General features: G+C 38.3%; 1 protein-coding gene across 6 annotated transcripts in view; it reads left to right on the top strand.

Moving 5' to 3' along the window:
* slc8a3 (solute carrier family 8 member 3) overlaps positions 1 to 19,209 on the top strand; it is a 62,459-nt gene that overhangs the window by 30,223 nt on the left and 13,027 nt on the right. For all 6 annotated transcript variants that reach the window (XM_048974607.1, XM_048974608.1, XM_048974606.1 and 3 more), the window contains one exon: positions 13,900 to 14,006. In XM_048974607.1, coding sequence (XP_048830564.1) covers positions 13,900 to 14,006 — 107 coding nt within the window. The remainder of the gene's footprint in view (positions 1 to 13,899; positions 14,007 to 19,209) is intronic.

Here is a 19,209-nt window from a genome sequence, read left to right as displayed (position 1 = left end):
CAGAACAGCTTTAATCCTTATTTCAATACTGTCATGTGCGTCTACAAGGTCTTTGGATATAAGTGAATTCAGAATGGCAGCCTTGTCATAAATTCCAGCTTAGTGACACCGAACCACAGAGGTGCTGATTTAGTTCTGTGATAAATTTTGGGGCTGTATTCTTATGGTGTTTAGAAACTAAAGATCATCAGCGATCCATCAGCAAACTACTACTACATTTCGCCAGAGCAGTTTGTCTTGCATATGCTGTCATTACTGATGAGGTTGTTCCTTATAACACTTTATAAAAAATGTTTTAACAATGCTCCTGCAATTAGGGCCTCTATGGTATTCTATTGGATGCCTCAAATCGCTCTCAAAACACAAACTGCCGACTATCAGCTAGCACATACTACCAATTAGCATCAAATAAATATGACTTTCTATTGCAGATGTGTTGATAATTGTGATTTAGTGACTTCAGAGTCAACTTTCATGTCTCTCCTGTATGTAGGTTATTTTATGTTATTAATTATTCATTATATTATTAATGCATTATTTTCCTGTTAGTATTTCATCAGAGGTTTAATACCTGTATGTGTTTCCCAAATATGATGTTAGTTCATTAATATCAGTAAATATTAATTAATATCAGTATTAAAATAATCCTTTTTCTGCTGATTGGTTTGGGTAAGTAAATGCATATTTATGTAATCTATGTATGTAAGGCCAAGGGAGTCTTGACAATCAAGAAATTAAAAAAAAAACACTGAGAATGATAATTATTTTAAATACTGCAGCACAGATAATATGGACACTTGTGTGTTACATTGTGTCTGCATGTTTTTGTATTTCCCATTTCTCCATCCATCCATATAATTTAGCCACTACACAGTCACATTGTCTCTGTATTTGCATTTGCTACAAAGTCACAAGTGTTTTCTTTAGGAAAAAAGCTTGCATTCATTAACTGACTTGGCGTGTGGTAAATACTACCAGAAAAGTTGTAGTTAGTAGAAAAAGAAAAGTTAGTATTTGGTTTTCTGTTTATCTGTTTTTTGGGAGAAAAGGGGAATAGATGCAGAGATCAGTGTGTTTCATGCTGGGTGTTGAAATTAAAATTCTATCTTTATTTCTTCATGTTCCCACTAGGATCCTGGTTTTCGTATTTAATAATTAGGAACATCCTGCTTAGTATCAGTTATGAATATCATTTTTATTGCCCAGAAACTGATCAGTTCTCTAGACATTTTCTGCATAGTAGCTGGATATTGGAATATTAAATGTTTATTCACTTTAGAACTGGACAAAAAAATATTGCACACCTTTATCAATATATAATATTGTGATTATCCTATATCTTAAAGAGAAAACCTTCTATATAATGTTTAGGAATTTAGGAAATCAATATTTTCTTTGAAATGGATCATTTTCAGATTTGACTGTTACTTAAAATAAAACATTATATTGCATTGTGTTAATTTTTACCCTGTAACATAGGAAATGCTGAAACATATTTGATAAGTTTTCCTTTCCTTTTACAGTTCTCTCTGAAAACATTCACTTCCAGCAACCATGTACACTGTTTGCCTCAGTTTCAAACATGGACCAAATCACATTGTTAACTGCATCATTTTAAACACACAGTGTGTGTGAGAACCTCAACTCTCAATTGCGTGTTTTTCCATGTTTTATTTTGAGCGGCTCCAAATGTACCAAGACAAATTTAACGGTAATCTGCTGATTTCGATTCTGATTCTGAAAAGGGGAATGTGAACCAGGGGCACCATCATTCACATTGAATAATATCATACAATGTTGAAATTCCACAGCTGTTTTAGTGCTGAAAAGCCCTTCGATCCTGTAACAGACACGACCTTGATAAATATGCAATTCTTAACGTTGAACTGGGTGAAAATATAATTTTTGTGCTCTGTTAGGAAATATAGATGCCTGAACATTTTGGTAATAATGTCATCCACAGAAGTGGTTATGAAGTGCATCTTGGAATAATTGATGCCTCACTTGCTCCTTGGTTACCTACCTAGAAGATGCTCAGTGCAGGTTGGCAGTTACTAAATGAAACCAGACTAATTCTGAATATAATTTGCTTCTAAGCATTTCTACTCTCTTGAACAGAAGGATTACCATGGATACAATACTGAAATGTTCAGAACCTGTGGGAGGTGTTACATGTGTGCCAATAATTACAATGAAATTGCACTTGCAAGTCGCCATGTAAATCATTTTGCTGGGCTTACCATACCACTCCTTTGTGTGACTCTAATGTTGTCCTGCAAGAATATGAAGATTTTACATTTGAAATTCACCTGTCAAACATACTGAACAATCATCTCGGTTTTCCTATGACGGAATAAATTCTCGTGCCAGTGTGAACAGAATATCTTCCTTCTGGAGATTTTAGCATGTGAATGTGGAAGAGAGTATGAATATGTGGGTGTGCATGTGTGTGTGAAGACAGTTCATTTGTTCTGTAACATTTATAGTAACTTAACAGTGCTTACGCTCGGCTTATAAATGAGCTATGATTCTATCTCCACCCACCCTTTTAAGATGCTATGACATTTTTTAGTTTCACTCTTTATTCTGCTCTCATCTGTTAAGACTTCTTCTCTCTGACCTTCTCACATTTCCCTCGGCGACACCTTTCATTTGAATGTCGGATTTCAAAGGTGAGACGAGAAAAAGCCAAGTCTTAAAAGACAAGGGGTGAAAAAATACGATGAAAAAAAAACAATTCAAGAGTCGTTTTTTTCCCAACTTCTTAATTGTCAGGAACACAAATGGAAACATGACTTTGCCGAACATTGTGGCTGTAGGAGTTTAAGGAGGGTAGTGTGAAATTGGGCTGTGAGTGATGTAATAGTTGTGGGCGGTGCATGATGTTTATAGATGATAGTAGAGTTATGTGTGACCAGCATGCATGACAACATGTGAGCTTTAGGTAGTACAAAAGAACACTAAGGTATCAGTTCAGTCAGTTATACCAATACTGTGTAAATTACCTGTCAGTGTCTGGGGCAGGGAAGACAGCATGTAGAGTTTAGAGCTTAGAGATTCCAAAGACTACTTGAAATCTGTAAAATCCTCCTATTGTTTGTGTATGTGTGGGAGAGCACCGCAGTGATCTGATATGCTGTCTGGGCTCTTAACCTTACTTTGTAACCCATTCTGCTTGGAGTAGGCCCACCCTTCTGCTACCGTTGCTGCATGGGTTCCAAACCCCCAAAAAATTGTAAATGGTTATGACTAATGATATTGCCAGTCGATCCCCTGTCACACCCTGTCCTTTCAATTTGTCTCTGACCTAGACCTGTTCATGAACATGATTAGGTTTGGAACCCACTGTACTGTACTGTACTATACTGAATAAGCTGTTAGAAGATGGACGTGCATGTACCCTACCAACCTTGCACATTCCTTGGCTGCACATGAGTCCTTGGCAACTAAGATTGCAATTAAGTGTAAACTGCAAACCTTCATATCATTATATGGATTTGGCTGGTTTTAATATACATAAATTATTTAATGTTATGAAATCAACCAACCTTGCAAATTAATGTTTTAGTAAAATGTATTAATGGAACAACAAGTTTCCTGTTAACTGGTATAATGAAAATAATGGTATATTGAAGTGATGTATAGGAAACTAAGCCCTACAAAATGCTTAGTTTGATGGTAGTTAGAAGGTGGTTAATTTTTAGGAAATAAATGTTTTATAATGCAGGTATTACCCATATATTTTTTTTATCGGAATTTTAATGTGAATATGTGCAGCTGGTAGCTTAATGTAGGTTCCAGTAATGAACTCATGTCTAGTTGTTTAGATAACGTTGTCACAATTTAGGTTACTATTTAATTTTTATATTTAGGCTAATAATATGAATGAATGGTTACACTTAATAAAATATACATATTCCCTGTTTTTGTCGATGTCATGTCAAGCATCAATGCTACCTTGTCATTTATTTAGGCAGCTTCTGTGTTTTATTGATATCATAGGGATGGAGCAATTTTACCATGCAGAATAAAGAGAAATGAAAGATAAAGGAAAACAGCTTTGGATGGTTGGATCTGGGTGGGGGAGGCTGGTCCCGTCTGTCCCTCCAGGAAGTCATGCCACTGCTTAGCTCTTACTGAAGGAGGCTGTCACCATGACAACTATAGAGACTGTGTGCTTGACTTCTGGTTCTGTGGCATTGTGCATGCATCAATTTTATGTATCTGAATTTGTCTGAATTTTTTTATTATTTTTTTTAATATGTGGATGTTTTAATGTATTGCCATGTCAGTGAATGCATTTCTATTGATTACAGGTATACAAAGTCACACGTCCTCATCATTTCCCTATTGCTTTTATTTTTAGCTTGTCATGTTTATATAATCGGTGTGACACATGGACAGTCTTTCGTATATATTCCCAGTTTCACTATCTTTCGACTTCTCCTTTAAAACATAAAATTATGATAATACTCCCCTTTGAGTTAAAAAAATTATATTGAAACATTAGTCTGCTATTTTAGATGTCACTATGCCCTTCCATTAAGCTGTTGTGATGCCAAATTGGGGCTTACACCCCTAAGAAGCTGTTGTGTGGATGATTTTTAAGTGATATTGCATGAAAGTGGTCAAATGAAACGGTAAAATTATACACATGATAGAGTTGATTACATGTATATACTGAATTGGTGGTAATAAGTGAATGAATGAATGAATGGCCGGTGTTGAACTGGCATCTGATTCAGGGTGGCCCTCTGCCTCCATGTTAGGTTCAAGGCTTTCGGCAACCCTGTATTGGGTAGATTATCTGTGTTGGGTTATGCATGTGAGAGTCTATATAAAACACACCCAATGTCTCTTCTTTCTTTACCCGGTTATTTGTAATAGCGCTTGTACTTGGCAACTAGAAGAATATGTATTTATGTGTTATACCATTTGTAGCTTTGTGTTTTGGATGATACATGTATAAAAGTTTTCCCACATGTATCTGCCTCTAAGCACATTACCTTTTTTTTGTGCCCAGTAGTGAAGTGTGCAGATCTTTTTTCTGTGATAAGACCCCCTTAAGGGGGTGGCATGGTGATATAACGGTTAGCACTGTTGCCTCACACCTGTGAAAACTGCATGTGAGTCTCCATGTGAGTCTCCACCACGGCTCCATGTGTGTAGAGTTAGCATGATCTCCCCGTGTTGTCGTGGGGTTTCCTCTGGGTGATTTAATCCCTCCCCACAGTCCACAAGCATGCTGTAGTTAACTGGAGTTGCCAAGCTGCCCATAGGTGCACGATTGTGCCCTGTAATGCCTTGGAACTGCTGGCTCTGTGCTTGGGGGGCACATCACATGTAGGCACCATTGTTGTTTACATTTCAACATTAGCCGAAGTCTTTAATTCAAGTCTTGAATGTTTGCAAACACAACAATCATAATGACCTCTGCTGACTTTAATTACACCTCTCTCCACACCTCTAAACAGCTTCACACACTTCACGCACCAACTTGGACGAAGGATACCTGTGCTGCTCTCCCTCCCCATAGTCAGTGAGAACACACTTCTCTACATCTGGTCACCAAATACAAGCCCCTTGTTCCACTGCAGCCCTGTACCAACCACTCTGTGAGAGTGTGGTGACAAGAAAAAAAAATGGAGTGTCTGAAGGTCTATTGTGAGATCATCAATGGACTCTCTCACTGCATCACTGGTTATATCAAGTTCTGTTTGGAACTAATCATTCATCAGAAAACTGATTGTGGTTTCCCACATGAGAAACCCTCGATCACAAAGGATATTAAAATACTTCTCAATAAGAAGAAAAGGGCTTTCCTCAAGGGGATAAAGCAGAGTTCAGCTCATATAACATGTAGATTAGAGAGGGGAACAGGGAATATATGGGGAAGACTGAATGCTAGGAGGTGAGTTATAGCATGATAGAAGTATGGAAAGGGGAAGATTTACTGGCTATAGAAAGTTGGAGTGCCTAGTTGAATTTTGGAACCAGGAGACAGCAAACAACCTGAACCTGTGCTTTACCAACCTTGGGGTCAAAACCCCCGCTCTCTTCAAATCTCCGGATCTGCTGGTTTCAGCCTGTTCTGAGAGAAGTTCTAAAACATGTTTAACCTGAGCCAGGCACACATAACTGTGGAATATACTACTCTGTATCTCATTAAAGCAAATTTACACTTGGAGAGGTCGAAGAACGTTATGTGGATTCACTTCCCTGATGCCACTTTGGTCTTCTGTTTAAGGTCATCCGATCTTTCCTGCTAGGGGAGATGTTGCTGTAGATTATCTTACAACCGGCCTTAATTTGTAAGTGCATTTCTGATGCAGTGCTGAGCAACATAGGCATGCCCAAATATTTAAGATGTTTATTGTGCAACATTATACAATAAATTAAAAATAGAAAGGCAATAATTAGACCAGCGATAGAATGGTGAGAGACGACTAACCCTTAGAACTCACTATGTGAATGGTTTAGGAAAAGAAACCGTTCTCAAATCTCCAGGTCAGTGTTCTGATAATACATAGCTTCTCCCCAGGCCCCATGGGTCACTGAGAACAGATTGCTGGGGTGGTTTACGTCCTGTAATATACTTTGTTGTGCAGCAGTCGATGTATATCTGATCAATGGATGGCAGTGCGGTCCCAGTGATCACACAGCCCTCTGTAAGTCATGATAATAATAAAAAAAAGAATGATGATATTAACTTTAACAAAATGATGCATTTATCTCAATGCCTGGTTTAATCTGGTAATGACTGTTCCTCGGTCTGGAAGTGAAGGAATAAATAGTCGGACCTTCGTAATGAAAGCAGTGCAAAGAGATGACAGCGGTGACCAGTCTCTTTGTGGACCTCATGACTATTGAGGTTAGTTCCATTCAGACAGTGGACAGGGCAAACAAGATATTGAAGAGGTCAATGAATACTGGGACTAGGAGTTGGTCTACGTGGTACACAGGAAGGGATGCTGTCAGAGCCAGCAGATTAGTAGACTCTGACCTTGCTGAAAGTAATGCCCACATCCTGTTCAGGCAATTACTGCATTATTTCCCCTGGTTCACTGGGAGTGTTGTGTTTTGGATGAAAGTTACTCAGATCACCAAGTATAGTGAAAAGCTGTAATCTGACATATTTGTAGGTTTTGATGGCATACAAGCCACTCCATAGATACGTTGTGTCAACACATTCGCATTGCGATTTTATCATTATCTTTGTAGTACATTAATGCCCGTCTCATGGTTCTCTCCAGGTCAAATGTAACAGTATCATTTATGGTTTACAGAGATGAAAAGCATCAAGCTGTTGCTTTAGTATTTTCTTCATTATTGAATGGAGTTTTCAGCTCGGAAAGGTCATTTTCCTTTTTATGGGAACGCAGGCGTTCGCTCAATTTTTGCCGTGTTATGTAGCTACTTCTGAATACTAGTCAATGTCCATAGCTGAAGCTTTGAACGCGTTCAGTGAAGTCAGTCCCTGCTTTCAAAGCAGTCAGCCAGTTGCTGCTCTGCCTCACAGCGCCGGTGCTCTAAGGACCTTTCAGGATGTATCCATGGTCACATCTGCTGAAATGCACCTTCACTAGCAGCGTAACAGTGATCTTGTCTGTTACTGCCTCTGGTCGTGGTCGTAACGTGCTGGTGAAACTCTAGCGTAACGTTCTTCAGGTTGCAGAGATTAAAACTGAACAAAACCAGGGCATTTAGCTGGGCAGTACTTTACTGTTCATACACTAGGAATTATTGATTTAATAAGCATGTTTCTTGTATGTTGCCACTTCTTGGATGGCTGTCTTTTTGTTTATGTTAAATCCACGTCTACATCCAAGTATTGGCTTTTGGTATTGGTTTTTGATGAGGGATGACATGGGAGAGGTTACAATGGACATGCCAGTTACCCTCACAACAAAGCACTTCAAAAATTAACCATTTTATAGAGAGTTGATGCAGGAATGTATCACAACACACTCTTGTAAAGGCCCTTGAGGCACTTTTGTTTGCTATATAAATGTAAATTGAATTGAATTTAAATTGAGTTTATACAGCGCAAAATTATTAAAATTAAAATTTGACTTGATTTTGGCGCAGCAAGTACCTATGGGCATCCCATAGCTAATAATGTAGGCAGCTAGTCTTAAGTGCAGTAGCAGGTGTACATATGTTTAAAAATTGCAACTCAGAGAGGGCAGTGTATGGCTTAGTGGGCTAAGCCCCTGTGCTTTTAATCTAAAGGTTGTTGGTTCAAGCCCAGCCTCATCACATATGTAGCTCCTTAAGCAAGGCCTTTAAAACCCCTCTTGCAGCTCCCTGGGTGCCACAGCAGGTGGCTGGCCTTTGGGGCCAGCTTGTTCTCACCTACAGAGAGCATGTGGCAAAGAATTTCCCCATGGGGATCGATAAAGTAGCAGCTGCTGTTTAAACACAGAATAGCGAATCAGCATTTGCATGTACATGTATTTCACTGATGATATAATTTAATTATTAGCCTTTTAAGAGAGCACGGACAATGGATAGGTAATGGAATTTTGATTAATGCAGAGAAAAAGACCTTTGGCAGGTAGGATGAAGAATGTTTGCTCCTGGAATGTATCCACGTGAAATGTTATACCGTGTGAACTTTGTTAAATCGGTAGCACAGCTGCCAGCCATTTCACTCCTTGGATTTTGTAACTCATTCTGTTTCAAGATGCTCTCTTCCTCCCTTATCATTCATTAGTGACCGTGTTATTCTGAAGGCATGCCGACTCCTGCTCGCTACAGCCCACAGCTGTCACTGCTGAACATATGCCCTATATATAGACTTTGGCCCAAACTACTGTGTGCCCACAGCTGAAGTGACCAGTGGTATCCCTTTTTCTTCTTTTATATATATACAAGTATATGCATTCTTTTGAGGACATTTAACTTAGGTTTTAACTTAATCATGTCAAAGCAATCAAGTCAGTGCTGTTTTTTAAAACATACTAATTTGTTGATAAGTAACTTCTGGTGGCAAAAATCATAGCCATTGGACCTATTATATGCAGCTATTATATACAGTTAATCCCCAGGGGTGGGGGAGTTAAATGATATAGAAGTATTTCATTCATCCTTATAGAGACATTTTTGAATACTCAACACTGCTTTCCATGAGAGACTTAGACAAACATGTTTTGTACGTACAGGTGATACGATTAAGTGTTACGGTGCGGTATGATGGAAAGGCAATTACAGACATGGGGAACTTTATTATAAACTGAACTCAGAAAGACATGAAGCAAAAGGCAAGAAGGTAAGACAAGAACTAACAAGAGCTGAATTAAACGCGAGGAAAAACTAACACCAATAACTGCGAAATGAAGACAAGAAAGACAATGAAGAAGCAACATGGAACAAATTCATTGTGGCACATACTGTACAGTGACTGACTAAGGAGCAAGGGTAAGATCAGGCACAGATAAGCACAGATAATGAGGGCATGATGAGGGCTAGGTGTGGGCCGTACCTAACTAGGTGCTATTGGGAACAGCTGAAGGTAATTAACAAGCACTAAGGACATAACTACACGACTTTACGCGGGCAAGGATAACCGGAAACAGAAGATACAAAATGCAAGAACATAATTAACATGGAGAAAACAACTGATCGCTACAAGGTCCAAAAAAGATGACAGCAGGGATCCACGGTTCTTAACCACACGCTTAACCCATTCAGCCACATCGCGGTTCTGGGGCCAGGGGAAGACACTAGGGACCGTTAAAGGTACCGAGCACAGAAAGGAGAGGATGGCCAGCGACACTTCCAGTTTTTTTATGAGCTGCTATGAATCCAAAGTTACATTTTCGTCACTAGCAACACCTACCATTAAAAAGCTCTTTATTGATATAAACAAATCATTAGTGTCACGACCAGTGCATTGAAGTGCATCAGCACTGATCAAGATAAGGAACGCGTGAAAAAATCAAGATCTTTGCATAATAATTTGCCAAGGCGCGATTCTGAGACGTTGTATTACATCACATTTGTTTTTTTTTTTCCTTATTATTGCTACTTTTGTTCACGTTCATTAGTTGCAAATTCAGTTCACCATTCACCAAAAATATGAGTGTGTTCAATGAACGGTGCTCATTTAGCGCGTTCATGCACAATATTGCCTATCTGTACATCTATTGGGGTCTGTTTCTCAATGGTTTATTTAATTTTATGTTAACAGGACAGGACATCATTGTTAGTTGTTGGTTGATATGGCTGGTATTAAAGTAGTTCTATATACTAGCTAGCAGACATATTACTGTTGTACATTTATTGTCAAAACTACACATTCGCTCCCTTACCCACCCAGAGAAACATTTAGTAATACAAGAAATAGTTTGTATTCTTGATATCACCTCTCCTTTTGTTCCTGAAGGGAGTCCTGTAGTCATCCCAGAGTTTATGAATCATTTTCCTGCTGTTACACCTCAATTCACAAGTTTACCATCTAACTTCTTACCCTGGTCAGGGTCACTTAGAACCCATCCCAGGCGCCCACACCTAGAACCCATGCCAGGCATCCACATGTAGAACCCATCCCAGGCACCCACACCTAGAACCCATCCCAGGCACCCATACACCACACGGGAAACATGAAAACAGACACTGAATGTCACTGAGGTGAGAGTCAAACCTTAATCTCTGACCATGTCAAACAACAGAACTTATGAACAGAACTATGGCACACACTTCATTTTTACTTATAAAATATTTCTAAATGCCATAAAATATAATACTATCCAATTTACAACTGGAAAAGGTAGGTTTTAGTTAAGTGCTCCCAAATAATGCTCCAGTTCCTCCCATCAACTCCTGTGTCACATGTCTTTGTTTGCCATCCTGCCTGATGGAAATCATTCTGTTTCTGAGAATTATAAATAGCCTATATGGACATTGTAAAACAATAGTTGAATAAATTGAGTATTAAAAGTAGCATGTTTTATTTAGTTTTTTATTTCGCACGGGTTCACAGCATTTAATTTTTTTTATGTTTTGAAAAGAAACGTGTGAATATGAAGTTGGAACCATTAATATTTTGTAAGAATTATCCATGGGGTTAGTGGTTTTACAACCTTAAAACTTCACAGACGAGTTTGTTTTTAAAAACATTATAATTCTCTTTGAAGGCTGTACAGACTGAAACGCTGCAACAGTGTAGCTTTCATATGAATGAGTGTGACATGTGAGTTGAGAGAGAAATTGCTGAAGCAGTGTGGTGTGTCCAGTAGGAGACAAGAGCTAAACATGATCTGTATCTATAATGACAGCAGTTACCAGGAATACTCAGATATGTCAGATATGAAAACTCAGACATGAGTGAGCTATAAGCATATCACTTACAATGGCAAATTTCTCTCCTGTCTAAACATAAGCACTGTGGCATCTGGCTTGCAGAATATGTGTGACTGCAGAACTGAAAAACACATGTGATCCTTTCTCATATAAGGATACGGATTCAATTCATTTAGATCTGTTGTCTTTCTGACTACTGATCTGCGTAGTTCACTGAAAATATAATCCATAATTTATACATTTACGTTTCTTTAAATATGCATATATGATTACATATGCATTTTAATTTTCATACAAAGGATTTTTTTTGTCTTTAATGTTTTCTTATAGTTTTAGTTGTCTTCAGAATTAATTGCATACATTTACCAAATAGACATAAAAGAGAGTAGGATTGATTTTGTTACATAGATTCCTAGATGTAAATGGAAAATATATTTACTACCTTTTTAATGACTGCTAGAGGAGATTAATAAGTGGGGGAGTACCAACTGGGATGGGAGGGGGTATAATTCATTTGCTCTCTGACAGAAACCAAGTTTGTTTAATTAAAGAAATTTCCCATCAGGCTTTGTGTTAGTTTAGAATATAACTGTCGTGAGACACAGATATAGAGAACTGACTGGGGCGGTTCAGGTACTTAAGGATGTTTTCTCAAGCTTTATCACTTGAATTATTCTGGTCTGTTCTGTATCATCTGCTGTGGGACCTTCGCATCAGCTAAAGCAAAAAAGAAATATAATGATTTTAAGGCATAATAGTATAATAGGTACAATAGTGAAACAATAGTATACAATATATAAATATGAAAATTATACAGAAAATGGAAACAAATTATTTTAATTATGAGTGTATTGTATGTCATTCTTATACTGTGCTTACAGAAAGTCTTGGAACGCTTGACATAATTTTGTAAAAAATTTAAATATAGTGATTTCATAACAAAAGTCCATTGACAAGCAATGTTTAAAATATCAGCACATATCGTCCACACAGACATTTTATTTTTATTGACTGACTCATTCAGTTCTGTTATTACCATTTTGCTATTAATTGCAATTTTAGTCATTGGCTTCCAAAGAGATACTAAACACATGTTTAGTGTTTTATGTTACTGCAGAGGTGTTAGCAATTGAAATCACCCAAAGACACTGCTTGTCAATGAACTTTTTAACTCAGAACTATAATTTGGGTTTTTATTTATTACTACTTGAAATGAATCTTTTACTTAAAACTACTGGCTGTGTCTAACATGAAATGTATGTTTATAAAGAAATGAATAAAGTTATTAAACCTATAAATCAGCAAAATTTTTACTGACTAAAGCAAATGACCCAAGACCAGTTGAATTGTCTCTAGATCACATCATAAACTACATTTTACACAATTCTATCATCTAATAAAAGCTGGCCAGTTTTGATGATTATTAAAGAGAAAAAAACACTTAATACTAGCAGAGTAAGAATTTAAACTGAGAGGTGACCATGAATAGGTCTGCTTTTGACTGGATAATCATTTGTTTCTTTTCCCTTTTTCTGTTCCTTCCATTCTCTGTTATTGACTCATTTGTCCATCACTGGAGAGGAGAAATGCCTCTTTATAGCATTCTGATTTTGCCAAGAATTTGCAAAGATTCTGAACTGTCACAGCAGACTGACTACATAATGCTGTTGGCGAACCACAGGAGTACTTCGTTCCTCTGTAATTCACCATCGCTTTGTGATAACCACGATTCATCTGTAACTAGATCAGCTCTACGTGCTACGTTGCGTGGTATCGCTTACTAATCAATGAAAATGCGAGCAAAAATAGAACAAATCACATTAAGAACATGTACTTTGTTCTCATGCTGCAGGACATGCTCACGTTCCCTTCGCTGTTTCATGCCTGTTTCTCTGGAATAATATACGTTTCAAAGCGTCACTCGAATTCTGTTGAGGAAAACAGATATGGACATTTGTTTGTGTGATCTCGGGACAGCCCATCTGGTGCAGTACTGGAGAGGTGGATTATTCTGTCGCCTGCTGCATGACACTGGTTTAATATGGGTTACGTTCTCCATGATAGAAAACATGCAAAAAAACCCAAAGAAAGAGGAAAACGTTTAATTCCTCATGTTGTGCCTTATCTATATCCCCTAGCGTTTCGTATGATGTAATTGTGCTTAGAAGTTTAAGGAGTGTTGAATTATATCCTCCTTCTACTCTCTCTCGTCAAAGGAATTGTGTTGCGTGGCGTGCATTGTAAATCACAGGATGCTTAAGGGTGGTTTTAAGGTGTTTATGAGTTGATTCTGATCAAAATGATTGTAATACTTATGACACAAACAAGCAATACATGCTTAGAATCATGATCTATAATATATAGTTTTCATATGATTGTGTATATGGTTCTTGTTTATTTTGGCAAATTATGTATAGCTTGTTAAAGTTCCATTATACATTTCACTTTAGCATTTTCACCGAAGTAGACATGCGTGCGTTTGTACACGTACCCTGCTTTATTATTTGAATAGCTGCAATCTGTCCTCTTCTCTCTTCATGCCTGTCTTTCCCCTCTTCACGTCTCGTTTTCTGTTCCACTTCTCTTCCGTTGCAGCAAATCGATTCAGGTGAAAATCATAGATGATGAGGAGTATGAGAAAAACAAAAATTTCTTTCTGGAGCTTGCTGAGCCACGCATGGTGGATATGAGCCTGCAGAAAGGTACAGTACAAAGCTCCACACCCCCCCGCTTTACCCTCCTGCCCACGTTTTACTATATAACTTCCTGAGATTCCCTTCACCCTGTCTCCCATTTACTTCCTGCACTTCAGACTGCCAGCATTAAAGTTCACTTTTGGTTGAATGTGGAGGGGGGGGGGGGGGGTGGGTTGTATTAGCCTTTGTATCAGCAAACTATAATTTATAGCATTTGACTGTTTGGGGGGATTTTAATTGGCTTCGCTGTCCCCCCCCCCCCCCCTTCATTTGGCAAAATGGGGGTCGCAAATTTATGGGGTCATTTTTAGTCATTTTGGGGTTTGTACGATGAAAAGTCTGCAAACACCTGGTCTAATGTATTGTGCTTTGTGACCTGTAATGTGTAACGATATAATTTGGCTGCCCAAACAGCCTTTATGAATATGTGTGAAATTTCAGCTTGTTTTTAACCTGTACCTGAAAATTACCTAGTTCATTTTCTTTTGGGTATTGCAGGAAATTTTGCAAATGGATTTAAAAATTATGTAAAAGGACCAACCATACTAGGTTTTGATTATGGTTCCTAAGTACATTATTGGTTAATTTCATTGAAGGAGGGTAGAGACCTTTCCTCGACAGATGCATACATCTCTATAAGACACTGCAGTTTAATAACACCCAAGACCAGTTCAAAATAATGTTGTAACAAACTAAACACATTTTTGGTTCCCAAAGAAATCCATTCATTATTACATGTGTTGACTGATATTCAGTTTACCCAGCTTGCTATTTCTCAGGAGGGTATATCGGACTATTAAACTCGTTAATTCTGGCCTGAAGATGAATGTGTGTCAGTCATACAGTATGATTCAATGTATTTTGTGCCAGAATGGGTAACTACTTGTAGATTAGTCATACATGACATTATGTCAAAATACTGAGCACTTTCTAATATCATTCACATTGGATGTTAAATGAAGTAAATTGGACATTGTAGTGAGCAAATTAGCTACATTTAGCTGATTTTTTTACTTTACACCAGGGGTCTCCAACTCCGGTCCTGGAGAGCTACCGTCCAGTAGGTTCTCTATCCTTCCTGGCTTCTGATGAGCCACACCAGCTGTCAGGTAAATACCAGGAACAGGTGTGGCTCATCAGAAGCCAGTAGAGAACCTACTGGACGGTAGCTCTCTAGGACCGGAGTTGGAGACCCCTGCTCTACACATTATTCTCTGAATTACAATGAATTACTCAATATCTTGATTGAAAACTGCACTGCATCTGAAGGGAACATTGCAAGTGATACAGCTGAAGAATGAAAGGACTGGAATGTGAAAGCAGATACTTCGAATGTGTGTAGTACTGTTTTATCCCGTATATTAACTGCATGTAATGGAATTGTGTCCACATTCATTTTCATTTTTACAGACTGTTTTGTTGCCCGATGAGCTGATGTGTTCATGACTATTAATCTCAAATACACACTGAAGCACCTTCTTTGTAGACTGTAAACCATACTTTTAACTATATTTAAGTTTAACCCATTTGTTTTAGGTAATAATATCCATTTATGGTAATTGCATGGTCAGCATGCTATTTCCTGAATTAATGGCTATTTTTATTCCCAACAGCTAGGATATAAAATATTATCCAAATCATCTATAACTAGGCTACATATCAATATCAGCAGTTTAAAAGGCCTGAAAAAACCTTACATAAACTGAATATTTCTGTATAAGAATGAAATTCCAGTAACAAAAACCAGCACATGTACTTGTTTAGCTCCTAGGCGGTTGACTACAGGGGAAATTAGGAGAGTGGCCATTAAACTTATAGTTCAATCTTCATCTGATATTGTATGTGAGAAGACTGGATTGTCTCAAGCATTCTGTCAACATTTCTACCAAAAGTCCCTGACTCCATTGGACAGGTAACCTCCAGGACTTGGGGCCACTGACTGGACAGCCAGTTCTGGAACAAGTTGACCAGGAGGTTTGATGATGCTGGGGAAATCAGAGCTACAAACGTGAAAACCAGGACTGTAGCAGGAGTGCAAAGGGAGTCCCAAGCGGACTTGTTCTGAGTTTGTATTGAGCCTGGGACTTCCAGTTTTAATTAAGTCCTAGACGACAGTATCAATCTCATCAGTCCTAGCCCTTGGGCAGGGATTGCACTTCCATGGGGAATGAAGTTGCCTGAAACTGATGTAGAATCATATTCTCTCTATATGTTTTAGCACTTTATCACTGGACTGCAGTAGTCTTTTCTACAGAGCTCAGTGATGCCAAGTGTTATTACCAGCTCTGCCACTTTCTCAGGCATATGGTACCATTTCTACGTAGGTGATGCTGTTTGCCATAACTCAATACAGGCCTACAGAACAGTTTTGCAACCTGTTCTTGAAGTATTTTTAGCTCTTGTCCATTGTTGCCTTGGATTGGGAAGTACTGGCAGCTAAATGATTTTCTACCGGACTTTCATTCCTGTAAAAGGTCATGTGATGGTTTCCTGGTATCCAGTTTAGCAGGTTTGTAAGTGACTGGCGACTTGTTATAATTTGTTGTGACCGCTAATTTCTCCTTGTTAGGAGATGGTAATACACCCTCTTGCTCTCACATATTCGTTTCAGGTGTTTTTGCATCTCTCACTCCCATGTGGTTTCTCCCCTCGCTACAGTAGTGCTGACATTTTCACCACTCCTTCACTCAAATAATGAAGGTGGGTCGGTTGTCTTTTTCTGCCTTTTTTTTCCCCCCACATATTTTTAAGGAAATCCAGAACTCACCCAATGAGCAATTTGAATGGAGAGAAACCAGTGGGAGTCTAAGGCACCTGGTAATTTGTGAGGAAGAGGTACAGCAGCCTCTTAGTGCTTCATTCACAAGTACGGCTTTCAGGGTGTGATTAAAACACTGAATCAGTCCATCAGTGTGGCTGTGATACAAGGTGGTATCAATGCATGCCTTGATTTCTTAAAGGTAATGCATAGTTTGGAGAATACATGAAATGGAAATGTGTTTTGCTTTCTCATATCATTGGGAATGCTTCAGTGTATCTGGTGTCACAGTTTCAGATTACAAATATTTCTGTGGCCTTACTTAGTACCTTTTAGTGTGCCTTCAGTGTCCATTGTGATGTGATTGAATGGTGTCTTGATAACTGATCATTACTATAGGCCTGAAATATTAGTCTTGTGACATTTCTTGCACGATGCATTGTAAGGGATGTTTCTCCTTTAATAGTCTGTCACTTTGCAAGAACAACACATTCAGCCATATCCTATATAAGAGCAACTCTCCCCACATATTACAAAAAAACTCCTTCTGGATCTACGTTTGCATACATGGAAATGGTCGCGAATCTTCTGCAGTAACTTATGCTTCTTTGTCCTTTTGAGGTTCCTTATGCTTGCGTGTCTGTGGAGCTCCAATCATCTATTTTTGTAGCGTCTGTGCTACTTGTATACATGCACATACCCTTACTTGTTCCTCGCCTGCTTCTTGCTTGGGTAACATGACTTCTCCCCACCAGTGCACAAAACAGGGAACAACCCAGGATGGAGCACCGACCCACCATAGGGAACACTGACAAAGGCGAACCTATGAGCAATTTGGTAACTCCAATCAGCCCAGAGGTCCCAGAGGTGCAAAGTCACAGTGTTACCCAACATGCACGCTAGCCTACAAATGAGGGCTGCGCAATAGTGAAAAATTTTCCAGTATCACTGTGTGGATTTTTTTGTGTGTTAAATATAGAGATATTTATGAAATAAAAAGAGTTGAAAATGTTTCCCTAAAATGAACTACAGCCAAATAGGAGTTGTTATTATCTACCAATAACGTGTGTCAGAGAAGCTGGTGATGTTGCTATGAGCAGTTCCAGAAGACAGAAAGCAGTGCCGACAAATCACTTGCTTTTGTTTGATTTCATCTCCACGGAATACAGAATATTTCAGCACAGCAGTAGGCTTGATTGGTGACCATTTCTTGTTCACTTATTTCCTCCTCACTCATTTTTGTAAAAGTTCTCAAAAACACGCCAACAGCAAGGATGAAAATGATTACAGCTGGCTCAGGGAGCATGTTCAGAACTTAGTCCTTTCATTAATTTTAGTTTTAAGTTTTGTAATTATGGGACAAAATACTAATATATACGTATGGTTACATTACAAACAGTTAATCCAGCAGCAAGACAGCTAAACAATTATTTACAGATCTTCTCTTATTCCACTTATACTGCATGCATAAACATTACATTCATACATACTGTACATACATACATGTCATCTTTCAGTCTTATTGCACTATGAATATTATCTGTCGAATAATAAACTGGGAGATCATTTTCGTTTACAGTATTCTTTATGCTATATACCACATTCGTCAGTTCATTGGCATATTGTTAAGAAACAATTGCCTGATATAGTGTTTTTGTTTCAGTGTCAGTGTTGTCTGTAAGGGATTTACCGAAATACCAGGAAAGATTAGTTTTCCCCACAATCCATAATGAATTTCAGTTCAATTCGGGTTTTTTGTATCTCTTCATGTAGTTGATGTAAAATCAATGCAATCATGGGGTGATTCAGATTCACTTAATTAAACTGGTATTTTACAGCTTAGGTACGTTCTTGGATTTTCGGCCTCTAAGACATACTGTCTCATTAAAACTCCTGAAAGCAATTTACCAGCCATATGCTGCCTCAACATTGCTATGTATTGGTCTTTCATTTCCTGGGGCACTTTTCCTTTCAGTCAGGTGAGTATGAGCAGCTGCGGATAGTTTAGTGTGAATTATATGACATAGTGACCCTTTTCCATTTGGATGCAATTCCTCATCCTTAAAAGTAACATCACAGCCCCAGGCAAATTTAGCCTCCACTCCAAGCTTTTTACTTGGCTTTTCTTGAATAATGGGAATCAAGAGCTTGTGTCCCGTTGTAATTTTGCTGATTCATAGTGTAGAAGGTTTAGCAACGTGTCCCACCACTTTACAGATTAATGGTTTTTCATCACTGTAAGATTTTAGCTGCTCTGAAAATCCAGTCTTACCCTTATCCTCACAATCACCAGTCTTACCTGTGGTATTGCGTAGTGTGTTCTTGGCTACCTTAGCACTGCCATAATTAGATATACCATAATTAAAATCAATCTCTAGAAAGTCCAACAATTATCAACCAGTCCATGACACTGCAGTAGATTAAGTGGTTTGGGTCCTGAGCATCCGCTGA

This window comes from Brienomyrus brachyistius, chromosome 14, assembly GCF_023856365.1.
Source record: "Brienomyrus brachyistius isolate T26 chromosome 14, BBRACH_0.4, whole genome shotgun sequence".
NCBI classification, from domain to species: domain Eukaryota; kingdom Metazoa; phylum Chordata; class Actinopteri; order Osteoglossiformes; family Mormyridae; genus Brienomyrus; species Brienomyrus brachyistius.
Note: the sequence above shows the minus strand (reverse complement) of the source record. Positions and strands in the feature narration are given on the sequence as shown.